The sequence below is a fragment of the Portunus trituberculatus genome, chromosome 49, assembly GCF_017591435.1.
Source record: "Portunus trituberculatus isolate SZX2019 chromosome 49, ASM1759143v1, whole genome shotgun sequence".
Taxonomy (NCBI): Eukaryota; Metazoa; Arthropoda; class Malacostraca; order Decapoda; family Portunidae; genus Portunus; species Portunus trituberculatus.
Window position 1 is genome coordinate 9470360 of NC_059303.1, and position 23907 is coordinate 9494266.

General features: G+C 43.0%; 2 protein-coding genes across 3 annotated transcripts in view; both read right to left on the reverse strand.

Annotated features, from left to right (window-relative positions):
* The window catches only part of LOC123499375 (homeotic protein proboscipedia-like), a 221863-nt gene extending 219309 nt beyond the window's left edge, over positions 1-2554 (reverse strand). For both annotated transcript variants that reach the window (XM_045247294.1, XM_045247293.1), the window contains exon 1: positions 2329-2554. The gene's annotated coding sequence lies outside the window, so the exon portion shown is untranslated. The remainder of the gene's footprint in view (positions 1-2328) is intronic.
* Positions 2555-7340: 4786 nt separating this feature from the next.
* Positions 7341-18486, reverse strand: LOC123499377 (homeobox protein Hox-A3-like). Its single transcript, XM_045247295.1, has 2 exons — positions 17808-18486; positions 7341-9050 (listed from the first exon to the last, which is right to left on the reverse strand). The coding sequence occupies exons 1-2, from the start codon at positions 18424-18426 to the stop codon at positions 8224-8226; spliced, it is 1446 nt and encodes a 481-aa protein (XP_045103230.1). The 5' UTR covers positions 18427-18486; the 3' UTR covers positions 7341-8223.
* Between the last annotated feature and the right edge of the window lie 5421 nt (positions 18487-23907).

Consider the following 23907-nt stretch of genomic DNA (forward strand, 5'->3'; position numbering starts at 1 on the left):
AACAGGGCGATCAATATTACGTCAAGACAGCTTCCATTAACCCATGCTCCGTACACACACACACACACACACACACACACACACACACACACACACACACACACACACACACACACACACACACACACACACACGCCAGGTGCTCAAGTCTGAAGTACACCTAAGGAGCCTCATTGAATCTCAGGTACGCGTGACTCACTCAACACTCCACCTCAGATCAGTAGCATTTTGTCGCTATTACCTCGGCGTGATTTACTCGGGCGCTGAAGGGTCCTCGAGGCAGCGGCAGTGAGCGGGTGGAGAGATAGCCTTGGAGTACCCTTGACTGTCCACGAGTGTTTGATGACAATATAAAACTTGGCTAAATAATCACCGCACCCTCAGAGTCAACGCACTCGAGAGCTGCCCAAACACTACATGGGGGATGTTCTAGGACCCTCCAGTGACCTCTTCCCCCTTGACTCCCCCTCCTGTCCCTCCACCTCTCCTTCCTCTACCTCACATATCCTCAGGCTCCCTCCCATTTCGGTATGGTTGCCTCGTCCTTGCCTCCACCAACCTCTTGCCCCGTTTGTGTACTCTTGCTCTTGTCCTTTTGCTAGTGTTTACATTCTAATTGGCCCAGGTGATGCCGCGGACTTGTTAGAGACGAGAGGAGGTTGTGTCTGAAAGGCGGAGGAGTGAGGCGTTCCCTGTAGCGGGGGTGGCCGTCCAGGGAACACCCACGATACATGATATGGATGTCTAAATATTGTCACTGTGGTTTTGTAAAGCTTCGCGGGGCCTTTAATGTTCGCTTCTGATGGAGGAGGAGGAGGAGGAATAGAAGGGGATGGGGGGACAGGAAGAGGAGGACATGGTGCCGTCGATGAGGTGGCGCCCCCTTGATCAGCCTTCCTGCAGGGCGCCGCTAAGATGGGTAAGTAGAGTGGAGGATAAGCCTGAGCCAACAACGGGAAGAAAATCTGATGCATTCGAAGCAAAGACAAAGAGAACAAGCAGCTCGTCACTTCAAACACGACTCAAGACACGCAGCAGAGTTGACGTCGGTAGGGAGGTAATTACCGACTCCCTTTTAGGACTAACGAACTAACGAAACTAAGTACATCAACACAGAGCGAAGGTGTTGATCTTGATGCTACAGGTGACACGAGATTGCTCCTCCTAATTCAGACCTTCAGAACGACAACTCCATTCCTCTGCTTCATTGTTGCTTCTCTGCTGATACATATAATAAGTTCTTCCAAATACTTTCCTTCTAATGTCGCATGCTTGTTTAGGATAGGAACTAACCCTTACTGTTAACTGACTGAAGTGATCAAGGTAACAATATAAATAAAAAAAAATATGAAAACTGCAGTACATGCTTAGGTGTGAGGCAGACGATGAAATGTGAGTTTGAGAGGACAGGATAAGTAAGAATGTTAAGTGAAAGGAATAGACGAATAAATAAAGTAAATAAATAAGGATAGAACATAGCACGGACTTAATAAAACTTACAACGCAATCATAAATATACAGCTGAAAGATTGGCATATAATCAGTGAAAGAAATGTGATAAATATGCACATGAATGGTAGAAATTGAATAAAGTAATACGAGATTCAGAATACAATAGAAAAAGCAACAATAGAGATGACATACAGCGTAGAAACTTTAAAAGGAAGCAAACAGGAAATACAATAGATGAAAAAATCAGGAGTACAGTGGATAGAACTGGCTGGGAGGAACTTGGTGGAGTGGAGGGTAGTGGTGAGACGAGACATGGATACAAGGTGAAGGGAGAGTGGTGGGGAGAGGGAGATAGAAGGGACTGGTGGAGACGATGGTTGCTGGAGGGTGTTGGTGTTGGCAGGGTGAGGGAGGATGCCAAACAGATGTCAGCAGAGATGGATCAAGGCAAGGGTGAAGGAACAGGGAGAACAGTCATGGAGGAACATAGAAACAGAGATTGAAGTAAGGGAAAGTAAGACGGATGGGAGATGATATAAGAATAAATACATATTATAAAACAACAAAAAAAACAGTGATGATGATAACAAAAGCAGCAGCAACAACAAAAACAACATCAATAATAACAACAATAACAACGACAACGACATCAACGACTTCAAAATCTAAAAAGCTGATGAGGAGGAAGGGAATGTTTACATGATACTAGTACAAGTCATGGAGAAATTAAAACAACACGTTCTCCAGAATTACTCAGTTGATTAGCAAAATGAACAACTGAAACGTGATACACAATATATGAGCATTAAACATTGAATACTGTTAACAAGGACGAGAACGTGTTAGTACACACATGACTACCGTCCACCACTTTACCTTGACGCCTAATAAAGCAGCTCAGGCAATGAAGACTTTCGGGGCTCAGGCTCATTTCATTACCTTCTAAATTCTTCACCAGCACAAGCTACCAATATTTCTTAACCACTTCCATTGTCTGCTGAGAGGTAATTCCACACCTTCCGCATCCTCACACTGCACTGGGAAGGCACGATGCACATAGAAACCAATTAAAAACATTGTATTTCCCGTCACAGTTCCTCACGTAAATCTCCACGTGTACTGGCGTGCCAGTGTTGCCAACTGATCATTTGTTTTGTTTACTTATTTATTTAGTCATCTGTTTATTACTATAGATTTCAATCAACAACATGACTTTATTTTATTGTTATACTATTTGATTTCACTATCCAAAAGAAACGAATAACATATATATAAGATTGTAGCCCATGGCTGATATCAGTGCTACCAACCATTGACACGCCACCAAGCTGTATTTACATTACACAATATTGTTATACTCCTATTTTCAATCACAAATTGCATTGTATTCTTTTTATATATTTTTACCATCAATAAATCGCTATTAACCGTAGTCAATGTTTACTTTAGGTATATTTTGATAATGTATACAAAATGTGAACACTACGCATCAGCTGACTTGAGAAAATACGAGTCTTATTTACCCTTTCTTCATCTTTCTTCTATTGTTTTAGCATTATTGATATTTATTATTTATTAATACTCGTTAGTACTCCCCTTTATAGATAGATTCTGAAAATGAATAGAGAAAATGGATGAACAGCTGATCAGCCTGACAGGGTTTTTGTTTATCTACTTTGCTAGGCTAGTGTGGAGGGTGCAGGTGTGTTGTGGTTATACTACTAGAAGTAATCATATTCTTCTTTTATTTTGGATTGAGGCAAGCGCCTTACACTCATTTTCATTCAGTGTACCTACAAGTTTCAGTAGAACATCCATGAGAATATTAGGTAAGGACGAAGTGAGAAGTAACGAGAGGCTTGCCACTGGGTATTAGATTGATGATAGTAGCCGAGGAACAGTAATGATTTCTTAACCCGCATGTTTACCTGTTCAGTGAAAGAATAACAGGTTTATGATAAGAATATAGGAAGGATAGTGGTCTTTTATAATGTAAGGATGTAAGGCTTTGAAGAAAAATGTATTATACAGTACTATTATTGTATAGACATTTAGACATAATTCTGGGGGAGAGGGAAGAGGAAACACAGCTGTATGGAGTTTAGTTTATTTAGTTTCCGTGAAAAAAACACACACACACACACACACAAGAGAAACCGGTTGGGAATTAACTCCTACTCCCTACACCTGTTTCCTCTCACCTCCCCCATCAGTAGTATTAGTGAATAGGAGTGAACGTTAGGCTAAGGGATGTTTGTGTGCCTATTTCATTGTGTTATATTATGTATCGTAGAGTTACATATAGATGATACGTTTATATAATTGACGGTCAATTCACTAAAGCCTATTTTGTTGGTGTGCACCAGGCTATGTTGTTTTTCTAATTGTGAGTATTCATGTTGTTGTTGTTGTTGTTGTTGTTGTTGTTGTTGGTGGTGGTGGTGGTGGTGGTGTTGATGTTGTTGTTGTTGTTGTTGTTATGATTATTTTCATTATCATCATCATCGTCATTATTATCATAACTGATAGTTGTATTGTCACCAAAAGCGTATATTATCTATATATTACAAACAGAGAGAGAGAGAGAGAGAGAGAGAGAGAGACTGCCCTACCAGCTGTATCTCATTTAGTGTGTTCAGATGTTACTAGGATGCCACCTCACTTGTACGAATTACCACCACCACCAACAACAACAACAACACTATCACCACAAGATCCTACACACACAACACTGCACCATCAAGACAAGACAAGCCTAACGCACGTGTAATACTCAAACACCACACAGTACTCGCAGTAATGCCTGACATAACCCACACACCAGCACATGAACAAACTGCCCCACAGACTCATAACCTTGTCTTCCGTGCACTTTTTCTCCTTCCCCTCACAGCCTTATTCTACTTCCACTCGTAGTCCTCCTCGTCCTCCTCCCCCTCCTCCACCGTTCCTTGACCTCCCCCACTACCTCCAAGACGACCATTACACGTCAGAGGCACCCCCATTCAAAAACAATATAATGGGGGTCCACGCCCCACCCCACACGGACGGTATTGACAAATTCAGTCCGATACTCAATAAATAAAGGAAAGTCGTATCGCTTAACCCCGGAGCGTGTATGCGGGAGAAAGATATCCTGCTTCGGCGTTTGTAAAGTGGAGATAGATATTCCTGGGAGAAGGCTACAGGGCTCCTATTTCACCGTGGGAGGTAGTGGGGAGATAGGCGGGGTGAGGCTCGTGTCTAATGATTATAAAGGAAGAGATGGTGATGGGGTCTTGCTTCAGCTCCGCACTGCCCCGCCCGACGATGAATATTTCTCGTGACGGGGAAAAAACAAGACATATGACCGGCTAGTGATGAGCCTCGGGAGGAGACAGGTAACAGCAGGGACTTTGGTGTTTTGTTACTCCTGCCTTCTTTCTTGTTTGTGTCCTGTGTATTATGATGCTATTCAGTCAAGCAAGTTGATAAATGTTTCTAAATATAGATCGAGGAGCGTGATGTGCAAGTAATTCTTATATATATATATATATATATATATATATATATATATATATATATATATATATATATATATATATATATATATAAAACAATGTATATAAAAAAAAATGCATTGCTTTCCCTTAAGATTCTGTATAGTTATTACGTTATCATGCTTTCCGTGTCGTACAATAAAATCGTTTGAAAGTTAAGCGTTCATTTCACCAATTTCATCTCTCATCACGGTCCTTTGGTTCCTGCCCTTGCCGTGGCCTAGGTATTGCACCACCCCAACAGTCATGACTCCTGAGCCTGACGGCGTACCCTCTTGCCCCTGAATTCTCAAATTTTCAATCGACCATCAGGACAATTCTTCTCTGTCCCGCCGGAGTCAAGAACAGGCAGCTGGGGCGAGGTGAGGGCCCTGGAGGCAGCTATAATCATAATCATTTCTCTCCTCAACTTTCCATAAATTAAGACCAGACTCGGAGGATGAAGGACGGACCCAGCTCTCTCTTCTAGCCCACCTTTGCCTCCCAGCCGTTGTCCTCCTCCTTCTCTTCCTCCTCAAACACACAAAAGTCACCACTTCTTTTTTTTTTTCCCTTACTATTCCTCCTCTCCCTCCCTGGAAGATGTCCCCTGCAAGTGTGTATTGACTATCGTCATCTATATCCCCCGGGGCACAGTAGTCCAATACGTTGTGATTTTTAGTCATTCCCATGCACAGTCGGGGGGGGAACGAGCAGCCGACTTAGCGTGGTCTTGGTACGAGGGCGCAGCCAGTATTTATGCGCCGGATTTGCATAAAAACTGATTTGGGATGGGCACTCTCCAGATATTTGTCGGAATCAGAGCAACTTATTGGCCTATTCGGCTCCTTGGCAACACACTTCACGTCCAGATTAAAGAGCTCCAAGAAAAGGCATCGTTTACGTCGTTGTTGTCTTTTAGAGTTTTCTCGACTATTTTTATCTTTGTTCTCCCTTCTCTCCCGCATCTCTCTCACGTGTCTTCTGTTCTTTCCTCCTTTTTCTATTTTTTTACTACCTATTCTCTTCCCCACCTCTGAGATCTCGGTTTATGTCTACATGGAAAGGGAATTTTCTTCTTATCTTTCTTTTTCATCTGTTTTCCTTTTCATTCACTCCCGGTAGCGTGCGTTGAGTCTGCGAGGTAGACGGCGAAACCCTCCATCAGACGCCTCGCTGCGTAGGCCACCCAGGGAAGGCATCAGCGAGGAAGATGAATCGTAAACGTGGATTCTGAGGAGGCATTCGTCCGTGTTAAACAATGGCTACTTTTCATATAGGATGGAGATGCCGTATTCCATCCTTTTGTTTCTCGTCTGTAGACTGAGTTCATTTGCTTCCTGATGCAGAAACAGAGAGAGAGAGAGAGAGAGAGAGAGAGAGAGAGAGAGAGAGGGAGAGGGAACGAGGGACTGGCTCTTTCTATTTTTGGGGATGAAAAGAAATAGTTTTATCATCTGCATATTTAACTGTGTGTGCATATAAAGTTAATAGCTTGCGTTGGATTTAACAAAGAGTATAACAGTTTATATATATATATATATATATATATATATATATATATATATATATATATATATATATATATATATATATATATATATATATATATATGTGTGTGTGTGTGTGTGTGTGTGTGTGTGTGTGTGTGTGTGTGTGTGTGTTACCGTCCTTTCTGTCCCACCCTTCCCTCTCCTCTTTGCATCGGCCTATGAAGAATTTTTTACCCTTCCACTTTTTTTCCCGTTCCTCTTCTTTTCTCAGCAGGAACACAGACTTCGTTTTAAAGTTTAATTGTTAGTTTGATAATGAAACCAGCTGATCGGGTAGAGTTTTCCATCTTATCTCTCGCCCAGTTCAAACATTGGAAAATCAAATTCCATTCAGAGCTGAAAGTTTTAATAACTCTGAGCTTTGGATTGTATCAAGGGCTTCGATCTGTGTTCCGACGATTACGCTGAATATCGACTCAATCATCATTCACACGTAAATTGTTAGAAAATTGTTCCATTGGATCTCAACTCAGTGCGGGAAGTATTATAAATGTGTATAGAAAAACTGTCCTCACTTGATATTCGTGGAAGTTACAATAAACTACATGATTGCATTTAAGTACTAACAGCCCAGGCCGCGGCCAAACGAGGCGAACCGAACGGCTTCCTGTCAGCCAGTGTCTCTATCCGTTGATGGATCGCCGACCAATGACGGATGAGGACACACCCCCTGACACAGCCAATCACACGTTGACATCGCCACACACCCTGCAGCCTTCACTCCGGCACCTACATCACTATTTATAATGATTCAGCTACATGTAAAAGCGGTCCGAGTGTGTCCCGACACTCGCCCTCTTCATACACCTCCTTCCATCCTTGTTTACGGAAAATCTTTACCTGAGATCCCGAGTAGGCGTTAAAACAACTCCTGTAGACTAAACTATCTGAATTTCAACGATACAATGTGGGAAACCTTTGTGAATAGGCGAGCATTACGCACATTACGCCGAGCTCTCAGTAAACCTTTGAATACAACTGGCTGTCATCTGTGGCCCAGCGGCTCGTCACCGGCCTCGGGGGTAACTGATGTATTTATCGGGGACTGAGGGAGAGTGTCGCGTCTCTGAGCTGGCTGACGGACCCTTGGGGCGGCCCTGCCTGCCTCCACCCTTCTCTCCTGACAGCTGCTACTATCACCTCTGTTTTCCCACCCCTGTGCCGCCGCTGCCGCTGATTTTACTGCTGCTCTGAGGTGATGGAGCTAAAAGCCTTATGATGCATTGTTGTCACGGTTTTTATTTAAAACATATTAAGATTAATAACAAAACACTATTTACAAGAAAATCCTCGACGCGCTACTGATCACCTAGTGACTACTTCTTACATGCTAAGACCCAAAAGTTAATCACATTGATAATTCGGTTGATAAGCTGACTGGGAAGACACGGACATCCACCATGTGGCAGCACTGAGAGACGCAGTCAAGCCTGGCAAAAATTCGACAGGGAGAGGCACGTCAGACTGCGGCTAGAGTGACACCAACTCGTCCTCGTTGTCATGGGGCGGCGATGGGTAGCTGCTGGCGAGGCTAGTCATCGCTGAGGTAGTGATGGGGGTTTGAAGGGAAGGCACGACCCACCCCATCGTCTTTTTGACATCCTGAGCCATGTTAGGTGTGAGGGGCTGCGTGGTTTGGGGAGGCAGCGGCGTGAGGGAACACGGTGGGTAGTCCTGCAGCGACGGGGGACACGGGCAGTTCATGTGTCGGTCGTGGTGTCCATCCTGCACGTGAGGAGCCACCGACTGTCGCTGCTGCTGGTGTTGATGTGGTTGTTGTGATTGATGTTGCTGTTGTTGTTGTTGTTGCTGCTGCTGCTGCTGCTGCTGCTGGTGCTGGTGATGTTGCTGTTGATGAGGATGTTGCTGATGTGGATGTTGCTGGTGCTGCTGTTGCATTTGTTGGTGTCCTGCTGCTGGGAGAGAAATCCCAGAGGCAGGCCCTCAGACATGGCCGAGTAAGTCTGAGATCCCAGGAAGTGTCCCATTTGACTGTGTGAGCCGGACATGGTGGCCATACTGTGGCCGAGTTGCTGCTTGGGCCCTGCGCAGGTGTTGGGTGGCAGGTAGTGACGGGCGTCCTGTAGGTGTTGCTGCTGGAGACGAGGCGGCAGCTGGCCGTGTGGGGCCCCGGGGAGACCGGGGCCGTGGCAAGCGCCTGCGTGACACTGGGAAGTTGGTGGCATTGTTTCCCCCGAGGGAGACATGGGTGGCACGGACGTCGCTGGCGAGGCACAGGGGGAGTTGGGGCCTTTGTCGATGCATCCTTTGGCTTTCTGCTCCTTCTTATACTTCATCCGACGATTCTGAAACCAGATTTTGATTTGTCGCTCCGAGAGGTTGAGGTGCGCAGCCATTTCGATCCTCCTAGGGCGGCAGAGGTAACGGTTGTAATGAAACTCTTTCTCCAACTCCACCAGCTGGGCCGAGGTGTAGGCGGTTCTGGCACGCTTGGTAGGTGCGCCTGGAACCCCGCCCTGGCCACCCATTCCGCCGGCGACGCCGCCCTCACCACTCTCTCCATAATCTGAAAACACAATATTTTCATTAGTATATAAAGAACTAGATAAGTCAAATCAGAAAAAAATCGAGATATTTTAGATGTATACTTCTCAGATGAGTCGTTTTTTCGTAATCACAAGTACATAGCTGTCTTTTTCCCAATCCTCCCTCAATCTCTCCTTCTTGTCCCGCATCCCGCCTACGGCCCAGGGAGAGTCGAGGGGCGGCTCTTACTGCCCACAACAGAGGCAACCTCCCTGTTTGTTTACTGTTTATTCATTGTTTACAGTTCCCAGGAGAGGAAGCCAACACCAGTCCTCCACAGGAAGCAGACGCGCACTAGGACAGACACTACACCGCCATCACCATTACCGGTACCACCACCACCACCACCACCACCACCACCACCACCTGCATCCTGTGCCTAACGTGAGTGTTATCTTTGTTATTGTTTGTTATCGCTGACAATGTATATTATGATAATTGAATATTCCAAAACAGTAATGTTGAGAATTTACTTAAAAGTTCATGGAAGAGAGAGAGAGAGAGAGAGAGAGAGAGAGAGAGAGAGATAACACGTAGAGACCCCCTGCAAGACTCCTCCAGCAGTAACAGTACTCTCACCTCCCCCATAGCACAGCCAGGCATCAGTCACTCCCCCTCTGATCCACTGTGTCTGTCTTACCCTCTCTGTCTACTCGCGTCTCTTCAGTCAGTAAACCCTCCCTATATGTCCCACACACTTCCCACCCTTCCTGTCTCCTCACCCTCACTTCACTGCCTCTCCACGGGAACACTCTTCCTCCCCTCCGCGATCCATCTCGAGTAAGTGTCTGAAAGCACTCGATCCCTTAAACAATGGGACGGATGGTTACTCTCATATGTACCCAGCGCTGGGAGAGGCGGGTCAGGTGGACAGGGGCGAAGGTATGTGTGGTGGGAGGAAACTCAAGCATGAGGCATTAAAGACACTGAGACGGAACTGCACTGTGTAGGAAATCATGTAAATAATGCTGTGTACATGTTGAATAGAGTAGTAGTTATGATTACTTCAGCAATAAAGCTCAACACGTCCTAGATATTTCTACAACTCTATCTGAAGCTACGGCACATCACAGCAATACACTCTACGGAGAAAAATAATATCCTTTAGTTTGGTGATTTGAGAATACAATTATATAATTTTTTTGGTGTTTATTTACTCCATTTATTAAAGATAATATAAAATACACACATATTGCAATACAGTATCGTTACGGAGTGCAAGCGGTCATTACTCATCATTTTTATCACGGATGCAGGGAAAAAAATAAAAAGAAAATGACAAAAAAAAAACCCTCTACATAACAAGCACAAGCATTATTAAGGACACACAAATACAGAGCGACAGAAACAAAGAGACGTAGCAGTGAGGAAGACTCATATTGGCTTTGAGAGGAGCGCACGGAATGAAAGTGGCGTCACTGCACGATGTGTCAGGGAGAGGGAGAATAGTGAGAGAAGTGAGAGGTGATCGATAAGTGGAGTCTCATCCCGTAGCTTGCCATCACGCCACCAAGGACACCAGCCCCTTGCCCCTGCCTCCTACCCCCTGCCGCTTGTCCCCTGCCTCCTGCCCCTGCCACCCCTCTCCCTCACTCTCCCACTCATCTCTAGTATTCCCTACATCCCTGCCTGCCTCTCACTTTTGAAAATACTCATCATTCCTCTCCATCTTCATCTTACACTTCCTCTTTCTCTCCTTTCCTCCGGCAGCTCTCTCCTCCTCCTCTTTCCGTCCCTCCCTTTCCTTACCCCTCAACATACAGCCTCCCCTCCCCTGCAGACAGACTACACTTCTCCACCTCCTCCTCCTCTTCCTCCTCCTCCTCCTGCTCCACAACGCCACACTGTCACTCTTCAGTACAAAATCCGCCCATCACACAAAATAGCGGAAGGTTGCATGACAGCTCCAGGATTTTTTCTTTGTCTTTACTTAGCGGGGAGCCTTTGAAGTTGTGCTGGTGGATTAGGAGTAAATAATGGCACTAAGATAAGCAAAAAAGTGAAATGAACAGTTCGAAACCCCAACCGACGGCTTCGTTTGGGCTTTTCGGAACAGTCGGACGGTGTTGAAGGCTTCGTTTTCCGCGTCGCTCGTTGAGGTGAAGCAGTGTCCTTGAGGCGGCGTTTGTCAGGTGTAGGACGAGGCATATGATCGCTAAATGGATGATATTTTTGGTCCACGCCGGTAAATATAGCGTTAAACAGTGGGTATGAGGAGGTTGTGTTAGTGAGCAGTGTGTCGGTTCACTTTAAACACACACTGTTGACACAACCTGACCAAACCACGTCACCTGGTGGCCGTCTGGATCCTGCGCCTCCCTCTCTCCCTCCCTCTCCCTCTCGCTCTCTCTCTCTCTCCAGCCCTCCATATCACGCTCCCACTCCCTCTCCCTGTCTCCCACCATCTCCCCAGTCCTCCTTCTCCCATCTCCCTTCTCCTACGCAGCCTCCCGCCTACCATCCCTGCCTCACCACCCCCACCTCCTCCTTCCTCTTCTACTACTACTCATACTACCTTTCCTCCTCTTAATCTCTCTTCCTTCTCTTCCTCCTCTTTCTCCTATCTCCACCACATCCTTGTCCCACCTTCGTCTTCTATCACTCCTACTGCATTTTTCCTTTTATTCTTCATTCTTCTTCTTTTTGTATCATTCACTAGTATCGACATAAGTGACTGCATGCATTCATTGCTTCTACCTAACCTATTTTTAAATGCTGGGTTATTGTTTTATGTTAGAAGGGAAGGCTGGACAAGGGCAACATTAAATTAATAAAAAGGCCCATTTAGTTGCCTGTCCCCGTGCAGGTCCGAGAGAGTTAACCAAAATAAGGATGAATGTCTTGAAACCTCTTTTTTAAATGAATTTGGGTTTTATTCTGATTCTGTATTCATATTCACTGTTGATCTTGTTTGTTTTATGCGATGATTTTGTTGTATTTTGTTTTCACTTGTATGTAGCTTCAGTAAAGGTTAACATTAAGTGAAAGGTTCCATTAATGATTGTTTATGTAATTTTTTTTTTCTTTATCGATATTCTTTGTCGATTAGTTATTGTTTTTATTCGTAAGTTTATTTTATTTTATCTCGACTCATATTTATAGGCTCAATAATTACTACTGGAAATACTTCATATGTACAGTTGTTAGAATTCAAATACGGTGTCTTATTCATGTCTCTTTTTCCATATATCTCAAAAAAGTACACCATTCAAAGTTCCAATTTTATACGTTATATATTTTTGTCCCCTCACCTCAAATTCCTGAGCTTTTTACGTTTTTACGCCATTTTACATTTTTTCTGGATTTATTTTTTTATTAGTATTTTTTCCCGTAGTTTTCACGGATGCCTCGGCGGCGCACATTCATCATAGGCAGCGGCGAGGGTTTGTCACCGCCAGTATTGACACAAGGGGTAGAGGAGAGTATTTTTTCGAAGGTTTACTTATTAAGGGAGTTGTAGGGGCGTCCCTCGCTGGTGCTGGCGGTCAACATGGCGCCTTTGTGCTTCCTCATCGGTGTTTGCGTGTCGGCGGCGAGGGACGCACGAGGGACCGAAACAAGGTAAAGCTGGGAAGGTTTTCAGGAACAGGTGTGGTTTTCCTTTCCTTACTTTTAACTGCGACGTTGACGGTTATTGGACCGCGAATTGTTGTGAAAAAAAAACAACGGTGAAAAAACGGGCTTTCACTTGAAAAAAATCAGATCAGATTTAGCCAAAAAAAAAGAAAAGAAAAGAATAAAGATAGATAAACAAAAAATGTGGAAAGATGGCAGTTATTAACCCCTTCAATACTGGGAAATATGTTTACCTTGAGATTTGTGTACGATTAGACCATTTCATTGACACTAGCAAGGGTCTATAGAGGTGAGAAGATTAATGGCCAGAATCTTCACTATTTTAATCCCCCAAATCAAGTTTATAAAGCTGTATTAAATCACCCAATAGTAAGGAGAATGAATATGGAAACGCGTCATGGTACTGAAAGGGTTAAAGAAAAAGAAAGTTACGTTTGATCTCGTATTCCGCTTACATATTTATTCTTTAACTATAAGTGTGTAAAATATCTACTTTATAGTGAACAAATTTAGTATTCTGGTGAGATTGCACTATATAAACAAGTAAATGAATCAACAGCGAGAAAAAATACCGGAGCCATCAAAAGATATCAAATCACGTAATCCGGCGAAACATTATTTGCACTAGAAACTTTAGTCGAAAACATTAACTCATCACACCTTGTATTCACTGACTTCAAGATTCACGAGACGTTGTAAGAGCAGCTGTTTAACGACGAAAGCTGCAATGCACAACTAAGGCAACTTGTACTTTGATCCAGGGGACATGTATAGATTTTGTGTACTTGAGCAATTCTTTTCTACAATAATTACGTAGGTTTTGTGTTAACTTGGAAAAATAAATATAAGACGTAAAATTCATTGAGTTTTGCGTTCATAAAAAGAAAATTATGAAATGGAGAGAGAGAGAGAGAGAGAGAGAGAGAGAGAGAGAGAGAGAGAGAGAGAGAGCAAATATTGACCGCGAATGTGTGGAGAGTGAGAGGAGAAGAGCAAACAAGAGAGGTGGATAATGACGAAGATAAAAAGGAATAAAAAGAAGAAAGCAAGTACTGAAGACGCGGATTCTTGACTAATAAAAGAAGGAGAACAGAAAAAAAGAGAAGGAGGAAGAAAAGATTAGAAACAGAACAACGATAACAGATCAAAGAAAACAAAAACCTTACAACACAATATATAAATGAATAGGTAAATAAATAACTGAAAATAGAAAATAAGCTAAAAAATATGGAAACCAAGAGAGGAGGAAAGAGATGAAGGTAAGAAAGGTAAAGAGAGAGAGACAGAGAGAAGGAAGGAAGGAAAGGAAGGAAGGGAGGCAGACAGCTGTTGTCAATGAATCATGTTTCAGTCGCGTCTCTCCCAGCTCCAGTTTATGCCTCGCCAGACATTCCTCTTTCTCTGTGTTCAGCCTCCTCTCTCTTTCTGTCCCTCGCTTCCACGATCACTCAATTGTTCCAGCCGCGGCCTTCGTGTTGTGACGCATACTCCTCTATTCACCGTGCCTCCAGAAATAGAAATCTTTAAATCAGGCAGAAAATCAATCCCATGAATCACGAATCTGCATTACCGTAAAACTTTCATTCTACACAAACCCTCCGTATTGTTGTGGTGTTGTAAGGAAATGTTCTTTTTGTACACGACTTGGGGGTTTATTGATGAAAGTGATTAAAGGATATTTGTGACCTCTGAAAATGTTAGAGACTATTTATGTTTATTTTGTTTGTTTGAGAGAGAGAGAGAGAGAGAGAGAGAGAGAGAGAGAGAGAGAGAGAGAGAGAGAGAGAGATTCATGGCTTCACTATCATATTACTAACCAATAACACAAGCAGAATTCAGTTATTTTCATCCGTTAGTACGTTAAGAAAACCACAAGAGGTGATGAGATAAACACAATACTAAATCAGTAAGTATTAAAGAACACTGAGGTAACAAATAAAAGAATAACTCATTTGCTATTTAAGGAAGCAAGAAAAATGTAAAAAAGTAAAAATAAATTGATTGTCAGTTATAAAAAATTCTGAAGAAAAATGTATAGACAAGAGAAAGAACATATTGAACGAAACAAGAAATTCGATAAGAAAAGTATATAGATGGTTACTTCTAAAAGAAATACAGATAGATTACAAAAAAAACAAGGAAAAAAGCTAAAATGATCAGATATTGAAAGAAACACATGACCCGATAAGAAAGCAAGTGGATGAACAATTATAAAACACGGAAAGGAATAAAAAACTAAAGAAAACTAAAGATTATCAGATATTAAAAGGAAAACCACCAAATTATCAGGTATTAAGGAAACCCACTAGGCGACGAGAAAGGAGGTAAAGAAACGCGCCGGGACAACAGTGGTGTAAACAAGGGCGGCGTGGAAGAGAAATAGGTCCGTCTGTGGGTGGTGGGGAGCCGCGGTCCGATCCATCACAGCCCATTGACAAAATCGAAGCAGGAATTAATTTTGTCCGTGTCCCCCGCGGTTCTGTGGAGGGGTCAGATGTCCAGCCCCGCCATGGCCCCTCTCTCTTCCCTTTCTCTCTCTCCCTCTCTCTCTCTCTTTCTCCCATCTCCACTCCCCTCTCTCCGCCCTTCCAAGATTCAGGGTGGGTTTATTGTTTTGGTTTGGGGGAAGGAGACGGATTGGGAAGCGAAAGGGTTGGACAGTTTGTATTTGGTGATGAAAGTACTTTTTGTTTCTCTATACTTGGTGGTGTTGGGGGAGTGGAAGGGTTTGACTGGTTGTATTTAGTGATGATAGTACTTTTTGTTTGTCTGTTTGTGTATATTCTGTAGTGTTGCGTTGATAGTGTGTTGGGGAAGTGGAAGGGTTGAACAGGTTTGATTTGGTGTGTGAAAGTAGTCCTTATTGGTCTCTGTATACTTGGTAGTGTTGTGATGATAGTGTGTTGGGGAAGAGAAAGGGTTGAACAGGTTGGATTTGGTGGTGAAAGTACTCCTTGTTTGTCTATTTGTTTATACTTGGTGGTGTTGTGATGATAGTGTGTTGAGAAAGAGAAAGAGTTGAACAGTATTTGTTTTGTTCAAAGTATTTGGTGATAAAAGTACTTCTTGTTTGTCTGTTTGTGCATATTTGGTAGTATTGCGTTGATAGATTTAGGAAGTGGAAGGGTTAGATAACTGACAGCTGGTGATTATTTTTTTCCTAGTTCCCTTGTTTAAGTATACGAGATGGTCTGGAATTGGTAGTAAATGAAGTGGAGTTAAATTGTGAATATATATCAAGAGGAAAAATCATTTGCGTAGTTTATATCTGTAGTGAAAGGCATTCTTCTTTTTCCAGTTTTCTTGTTAATGTTTGGTTGAAGATAAATGTGATGGTGAATAGTTACAAATATAGATAGTATGTCTAAGTAAACGTGAATAATTTACTTCGTGTCTTTTTTAATCTTTTACTTCTTTCTCTCCTCTTTAAATCCCACTGTTTGATTTAACTAATCTTGGAGAAATTGCTCCCTTCCTTTCGTCCGTCTCTTCAGCGCACACACCTTCACTCCTCTATCCACACGTCAACAGAAAACACCATCAACGCTTCCCTTCATTCACTCCAACATCAAGCTTTCTCCCTTCACCGCATCCTTCCTCGTGCCCCTTTCCCTCCATCCCATTCCCCGGTCCAGGAGACGCACAATAAATAATCAACCTTCGCCTCTAACCTTCCCTCACAAACCCCACCACAACCCATAAAGAAGCCGCCGATAAAACCTCCCACGTAATCAAATTGTTTCCTCGCCGTGTCACAGTTCCCAAAAGAAGAAAAATCGATGTTAGGGAATCCGCAAACGGTGTCTACTCCCCTTCTCCAGTTCCCCTTATCCTTCTTCCATCCTCTCCCTCCTCTCCCCACCCCTCCCTCCCAAGCTAGCGTAAAATATGGCACTGGTAGCGGGAGTGTCAGATGATGACTGGGCGGGTGATGGAGTGCCAGAGAGTCGGGTCCGCTGTCCCGAAGAATGGCACGGCGGCAGGGCTGAGTGATGATCCTCCGCGGCCCACTGGATCACCCGGCACCCACTTGAACAGGTGTTGGAAGGGCCTTTGGGGACCAGGAAGAAGAGGAGGAGAAAAAGGAAGCGAGGAAAACGAGAGGGAAGGGACGACGTCGGAGGTAAAGGAGAGTTATCGAGACGCACGGAGACTGAATAGAAGTAATTGGGATGTGATGCGTTTTCTGCCTGTCTGACGTGTGCGAAAGCGAGAGAGAGAGAGAGAGAGAGAGAGAGAGAGAGAGAGAGAGAGAGAGATGTAATAGTTCGTTCCTCAAAGACATGATGGTTAATATTACGTGGTCAGGCCGTGAACTTAAAATATGGACGCAATCAAATAATTACGCCTTGCCTGGAGCGAGGCAGTGACGTGTGAACATGTTTTGGAATGAGTTAATCGGGCAACTTCGTGACACTGTAATTGAAAACCTGATACACATTTAAGATAAATAAATTTTCAACAGTTAGAGGCAAGTGTTGACTCTTCGACAGCCTCTAAGTTTCATTTATTTAATTATCGTTTGTGATATAGAGATTGAAAGATATTTCTTTCAGTTAACATTCTGTGAAATGTCTCAGCATTTTTTATTGTTTTTATGCATCATGTTTGCTCTGTATCCGGAGGACTTAACTATTCTTTGAAGTGTATACAGCAGAGGAATAATCCACTCTGCCTATGAACTTTGGACATTAAAATGTTTCGTAAACTTAAAATTCACATGGAATTAGAAATGGAAGACACTATTTTTTGTCTTTATGGAAAATAAGAAATGAAAAAAAAAAATTGACTCGCTAGGTATAACTCTGGAGAAGTCGACAAATTCGCATTACATCGGAATGGAAATAGATTTAGCCCTGACGAGCAGAACTACATGTCGCGTAAAATTTCCTTAAAACTTACTCAAGGAAGGACAGAATAATGTGGACTGGAAGAGGGATGAGGGAGAGCTGCACACGCCTGAAGGACACTGGTGAGAATTGTGGGAGAGTACTGAAGGAGGATCTCTGAGGGAGCAGTATGAGATGATTCGTATTTTCTGTGCTATAAGGAATATGGATCTGAAGGAAATTTTTTTTTTTTTAAACCACCACTCACATTCTCTCCGTAGGAATCATCCCCTCCCCCTCCCACACACAACACTGTAACAATAGTGACTCACCTGCACCGGACGGGAGAGAGATGGGCGTGAGCTGGTTGGGTGGCGTGACCACGGTGGGAGGCTGTCCCTGAGGCAGCGGGGGCTGCTGCACGCTGGCCTGCTGGACGCTAGTCTGCGTTGACGGCTGCGTTGGTGGCTGAAGGGAATGCTGAGTGGTGGGCAGCGTGGTGCCCTGAGCTGAAGTGGGAGTCAGATTGGATGCAGCGGATAGAGGTGCCGGGCTCTTCTTACCCTGGCCGCGGGACGTTTCCCTCGCCCAGGCGGGATAGTCTCTGGTAAAGCTGGACTCGTAGTAACCCATCTGCGGCGAGCTCATGTAGGAGTAGTCTGACTGCGGGCCCTGGCCTATCATGAGGTGTTGCGGCATCATGTTGGACGCCAAGCCACACGCGGCACGGTAGTCCACGTACTCGTCATAGTACTGTCCACACGATCCTGCGTCGTAGGAGTAGCCATTGTTGAAGGCGTTGTCGTAATAGGAGGTGTAGGAAGATGGCTGGGCCGGATATGTCTCGTAGAAGGTCTTCTGCATGGCGGGTAGGTGAGCGGGCGTGCTCGTGCTCACGTCCTGACCCTCACAAGTCACCAGGTGGACTGACCCTTGCCCGGGCTCGCCCATCTCGACCTCAGGTCACGGCGTGTTCGCCCCTCCCAATCAGTGTAGCCAATCAGGTGACTGTATATATTCTTTTTACCTGCAATGAAAGTTTACTGAATTAATAATTTGTGTAGCTTTATCATTATTTTTTAAATGAAATAGAAAGTGTCTAACATTGGATAAATAAGTAATGTTACAAAATTATTACTCGTACTTGCTTCTCAATTAAAACGACAGCAACGATTGTCTTCGGACGCTTACCTATCCTTTTGATACTAGCATGGACTCCTGTAATGTGTAGTGAGGCCATAAGAGGCGAGCATGGTCGTAGCGACACCTGCCCTGTGAGCGCCTGCCTCCGTCCCGCCTAGTGACAACACGCACTCGGCCAAAACAAACACGTACACACACCTGCAGCCTGAGCCCAGAGCCACTGCGATGTCCTGATCCATCACGCCAAACTAGCGAGATTGTGGGTGTGGTTATTTGCCAAGAGAGAGAGAGAGAGAGAGAGAGAGAGAGAGAGGGCTTTCAGGGAGCGGTGGTAAAATTAGAATTTCGATTTTTGCGATATTAAGCGTTAACAAACTCTTAATTGCTGTTCAGGCTTTTATAGCGCACTACAGTCCCCACACTCTTTTAATTCCCGTGCCGGTGCAGTGGTGGCCCTGAAACACAAGGCAAGCCGGTGAAAATGACGAGAGGCGGTGCTCATCATCTGTGACGAGGCTCAATAAGTAAACACAAATGGAGGGAGAGGTGGGGAGGGTTACTCATCCTCAGGCCACGCTGGTTATCTGAGTTACATCCTGTCTCGAGGCGATTCTCTCTCCCTCTCTACTTCGATGTCTTCGCTCACTTCTGTTCCTCTCCCTCTCTTTCTCTCTCTCTTCTATTCATTATTCACTTAGTCCTATAATATTCTGCAAAATTTGTTATATTGTAATGATTTATTAGTATTGTCACTGTTTTTTTATATTTATTTTGTTTGTTTTTGTAGTTATATGTTTCTTTCTTTTCATACTGTGATTTATTTCGCTAATTACTGAATGCTTGCTTTGGGTCTTTGGATTTGTTTTCCCTGATTTAGATTGTGTACAAATTTGACTCAGCTCCATTATTGTAAAATTTCTCTTGACCTCTTTTTTCAACACTCATGCAGATTTGGTTAGGTTTTTTCATGATTTTTCTCTCATCCTCTCATCACTAGTACTCAGTATATCCTTGCTGTCCACGCCATATCCGTCTTCATTTTTTATTTTCTTCTTTTTCAGCCCAAATGTGCTTATAAGATATTTCCTCATCTTTTCATGCTGCAGATTTCCATCTTTACTTCTTCATTACTTCTACATATCCTCTATTTTGTCACCACAAGGGCACAGGACACTGCCACGAGGTCAGCTGTCTCCTTCCCTCCCTCTCGGTTCCCCGGCGTGTACCTTCTCATATCACCTTCACTCCCTCGAGTCATCAGTACAGGTATAGGATCATCAGTGTTCCTCGTCAACAAAAGGTCAACTCGCCCAGGACTCATTAGATGGACTAACAACATAATTATTGCCAGGTGTGTTGAGTTGTCCTCGGGAACGACTCAGTAAAGCCATTCACGGTGTCTGGAAGGTGAGAGGAAGGGAAGTACAATAACTGAGTATGCGTGGTGATATCCTTAGTTCCCACGTGAAATAAGGATAGGAATTATTAGGTATCAAGTCTGGTGTTGTACCTCATTACCTTCATGACTCATTAAAACCTGACTCATAGACTCTAGAAAAAAAAATAATAATAAAAAAAAAAAAAAAAAAAATATATATATATATATATATATATATATATATATATATATATATATATATATATATATATATATATATATATATATATATATATATATATATATATATATATATATATATATATATATATATATATATATATATATATATATATATATATATATATATATATATATATATATATATATATATATATATATATATATATATATATATATATATATATATATATATATATATATATATATATATATATATATATATACTTGTTTCTTTCCTGCACATAAAAGAATGTTCTTGATAAGTAGTTTATGATGACACAAGTTCATAACTCAGTAAATTCTTTGATCACTTGCATAATAGGAAAGGTGAAACACGTATACCAAAAGTGCCATGTCTACTAAACTATTTTGTAAAGTAGAATAAGGCTTAAGTGATGTACTAATGCTCAGTTCCACTCCTCGCTCTCCCGTCATCTAGAAGGGTAGACAAAGTCACCTACAGGGAAGTCTACTTAAAACAAGACTGCGCTAATGTACTTTTAAATCCAGTCATGGCATGCCTCAATAACCACTGAGTGCTCCGCCTTGAGATGCCACACCTGTCAGGTGACCGCACGGCCAACTAACGAGGGATATCACGCAGCACATTAGCATCCTGTAACTCATTAACCGTTACCTTCCATTCACCCATCCTTGATTACCGCACCTCGACCCCTCATTGACCTCTCGCTCCCATCAATATCAGAAAAAAATAAAAAAATATCTTTATTTTTTTCTGGGCTTCCTTGTTACATTTCAATATACAATTTTTAGAAGAGGTCTACATATTGTTTTAAGACGATGTGAACACGATTCCATGCAGTGCCGCCATTTTAGGGGATCTTCCTTGGATTCTATAGGGTTAAACAAATTATTTTTATAGCGGATTATTTAAGAACTAACAGTTATTTGACAATGCGTTACTTTACGAGCGACATTTTCTTTTACATGTGTCTGGTTAGTTAGTGGTCATTTTTTTAATATCTAAGGATTGAAGCGAATGACTAATGTTTTGAGGAAATGAATAGAAGGAAGAATTGTTCTTATGAATCTTGGAGAATTTTAAGAAATCATACTTTGCGAAACTTATCGAGATGAACAATATATTTTTTTTTCACGTGTTTCATTTATTTTATATATTCAACTTAATCATATTCCCTTTTATTAATTGTTCAGTGATTTATGACATTCTGTAGGTTAGCGTCCTCTTTTTTCTGCATCTCGAAGTACAGACTCGTAAAGCGTGAATCTTCCCCGTAATAAAGAAAGCGTAGAGGGAGGCGGCCCAAGGGGAGCACCGACCCCCGCCACAGTCACGACCACAACCACCACTCATTAGCATTCCGTAAGTGTTCGCCTCGCTTCCTCCCGCTAATGATGACGTCAGCTCCTTTCCCTCTTCTTCCTCCTCCTCCTCCTCCTCCTCCTCCTCCTCCTCCTGCTCACTCACTCTAGTCTCCCGCGAAATAAGGGCTACGTTACTCCCCCCCCCCACTCACTCTTCTCATTTATCCCTCCTTCTTTCCTTCTTATTTCCTCCAACCAAAAAAAAGTACGTTAGTCTCTCTCTCTCTCTCTCTCTCTCTCTCTCTCTCTCTCTCTCTCTCTCTCTCTCTCTCTCCACCTACGTAGTGACCACCTGGCATCCATTCTATCGCTTCCTGCATCCGCCTCTCGCTAGTGGCCGGGAGAGGAAGGGAAGAGGAAGAAGGGAGGGGGAAGGGGAGGAGAAAGGGTGGGGTTCTCGCTCCCTCTCTCGCTGCCTCATATGCAAATTCTGTCTCCATTTTCGTAATTGCTGCTCGTTAAGGCGAAACATGACACGTGGGAACTTTGTCTAGGTTTCCACAGTCCTCCAATACTAATCGACGAATGTGTTCAGTAGTCTCCTCTCTCCCCTTACTCCCCTCTCTCCCCTATCTTCATTCTCCTTATTTTGTTATTCTTGTCCTTTCCTTCAAATATTTTTTTTTACTTTTGTCAATCGTGTTAGTATTCCCTCTTTATCCTTTTCTTCTCCCCCTTCCTTAATATTCACCCCTCCCCTCTCGTCCCCTCCCCACGAACCTTAAATAATAATAAAAACGATGCCAGTATTCCACATTTCCATTACCTACTTCCGTTTCTCATTCTCGTCATCATGTGTCTGCTCTTTTTTTTCCACTCCTTACTGAAGCCAATGAATATGTTAATGCTAGTAATGCCCGGAGTAAAAACAAATATGGGATTGATGGTGTGTAATTCGCTTCACGGGAGTATGTAGAAAAGAGAATATGCCTAGAAAGTGTAAGTGTGGATCGGTGTGTTAGTTGTTCATTCTCTTCATTGAAATATGTAGAAAAGAAACAAAACTAAAAAGAAATAATTTGTAGATAAAGATATGTAGGAAAAAACTCATTGATTGGTCGGATGTTCTAAGTTAAATATGCACAATAAAAATATGAGATAAAAGTAGTAGATTAACTAGCTGCTTTAACTAACCATCACTACTAAGTCACTACACTAAGACATACCGGAAAGAAAATAGATCGAACTACTTCCGAACGTGGCGGGGATGCGCAGACCGATAAGGAGAAGACTCACAGGCAAAACAATTCAGTGGTAAGTTGTTAATCCGAGAGGTGCGACGCGGCCCATGCATCACCATAAAACTGTCCAGGGCCTGCGTGTCAGATCCAGACTGATCCACCGTGACCACCAGCCCTTTATCGCCCTTCCTCCACCGCCAGCATCCCTCCTCACCCTCCCCACACACCCCCATACTTATCCCCACCTACTCACTCCATTCCTTAACCCGTTGACTGCTGGGTAATGACAGTATGACACTTTCTTCTTCATTTGTGTAATCCTTGACTTTACTGAACAAAAATTAGTTGGTGGTTCTTTTCAAAGTGACACTTTTGACTTGTTTGATCGCTTTCCAGACCAATTTATCAACTGTTTCACTGGCACGCGTAACAACTCGCAGCGATAAAACCATTGCGGAATGTTTCAACAAGAGCCTAAAAAAAAAAAAAAAAAAAACGAGATAAAGATTGATTTTCTCATTGATAGAAATATATAGATAGAAAGAAATAGAAATAAAGTGTATTAGAGTAGTTTATGATGAAGGAAATATATGTCAGAAAGCAGTGAAAGAGGTTAAGAGAAGCCAAAAGAAGTTAAATGAATAAAACAAATACCTGAGAATGAAGTCATTTACAAATTAACCTCAGAAAATGAACAGCCGTGGAATCCAAGAAGCGGACACAGGACATACCCCGCGACCTCACCCAGGCGGACATTAGTAGTGGGTGGCGAAGCATAAATTATGAGGCTGTCGGTGGTGGCTACAGGCAGGTCAACACTCGACCTTGTTGTGGGACTGTCTGAGCACACCTCCGGGAGTCGAACCTGGGAGAGAAACAATGACGGGGTCGGAAGTGAGGAAAGGAAGGGAGAAAAGAAGAGGAGAGGAAAGAGGAAGGCTAAGAGGACGAAGAGGAGAGGTAGAGGAGAGATGAGGATAAAAGGGAAGAGGTGAGGAGTGTGTTTAAGAGGAGAGGAAAGCAAAAAGTTAGATAAGAAGAGAAGAGGGAAGGAAGGTTAAAAGGGAACTAAGGAAAACAAAAGAATAGATGAAAGGAAAGAAAAAAACTGCATATATGAGAAGGATGAGATGGTGAAGA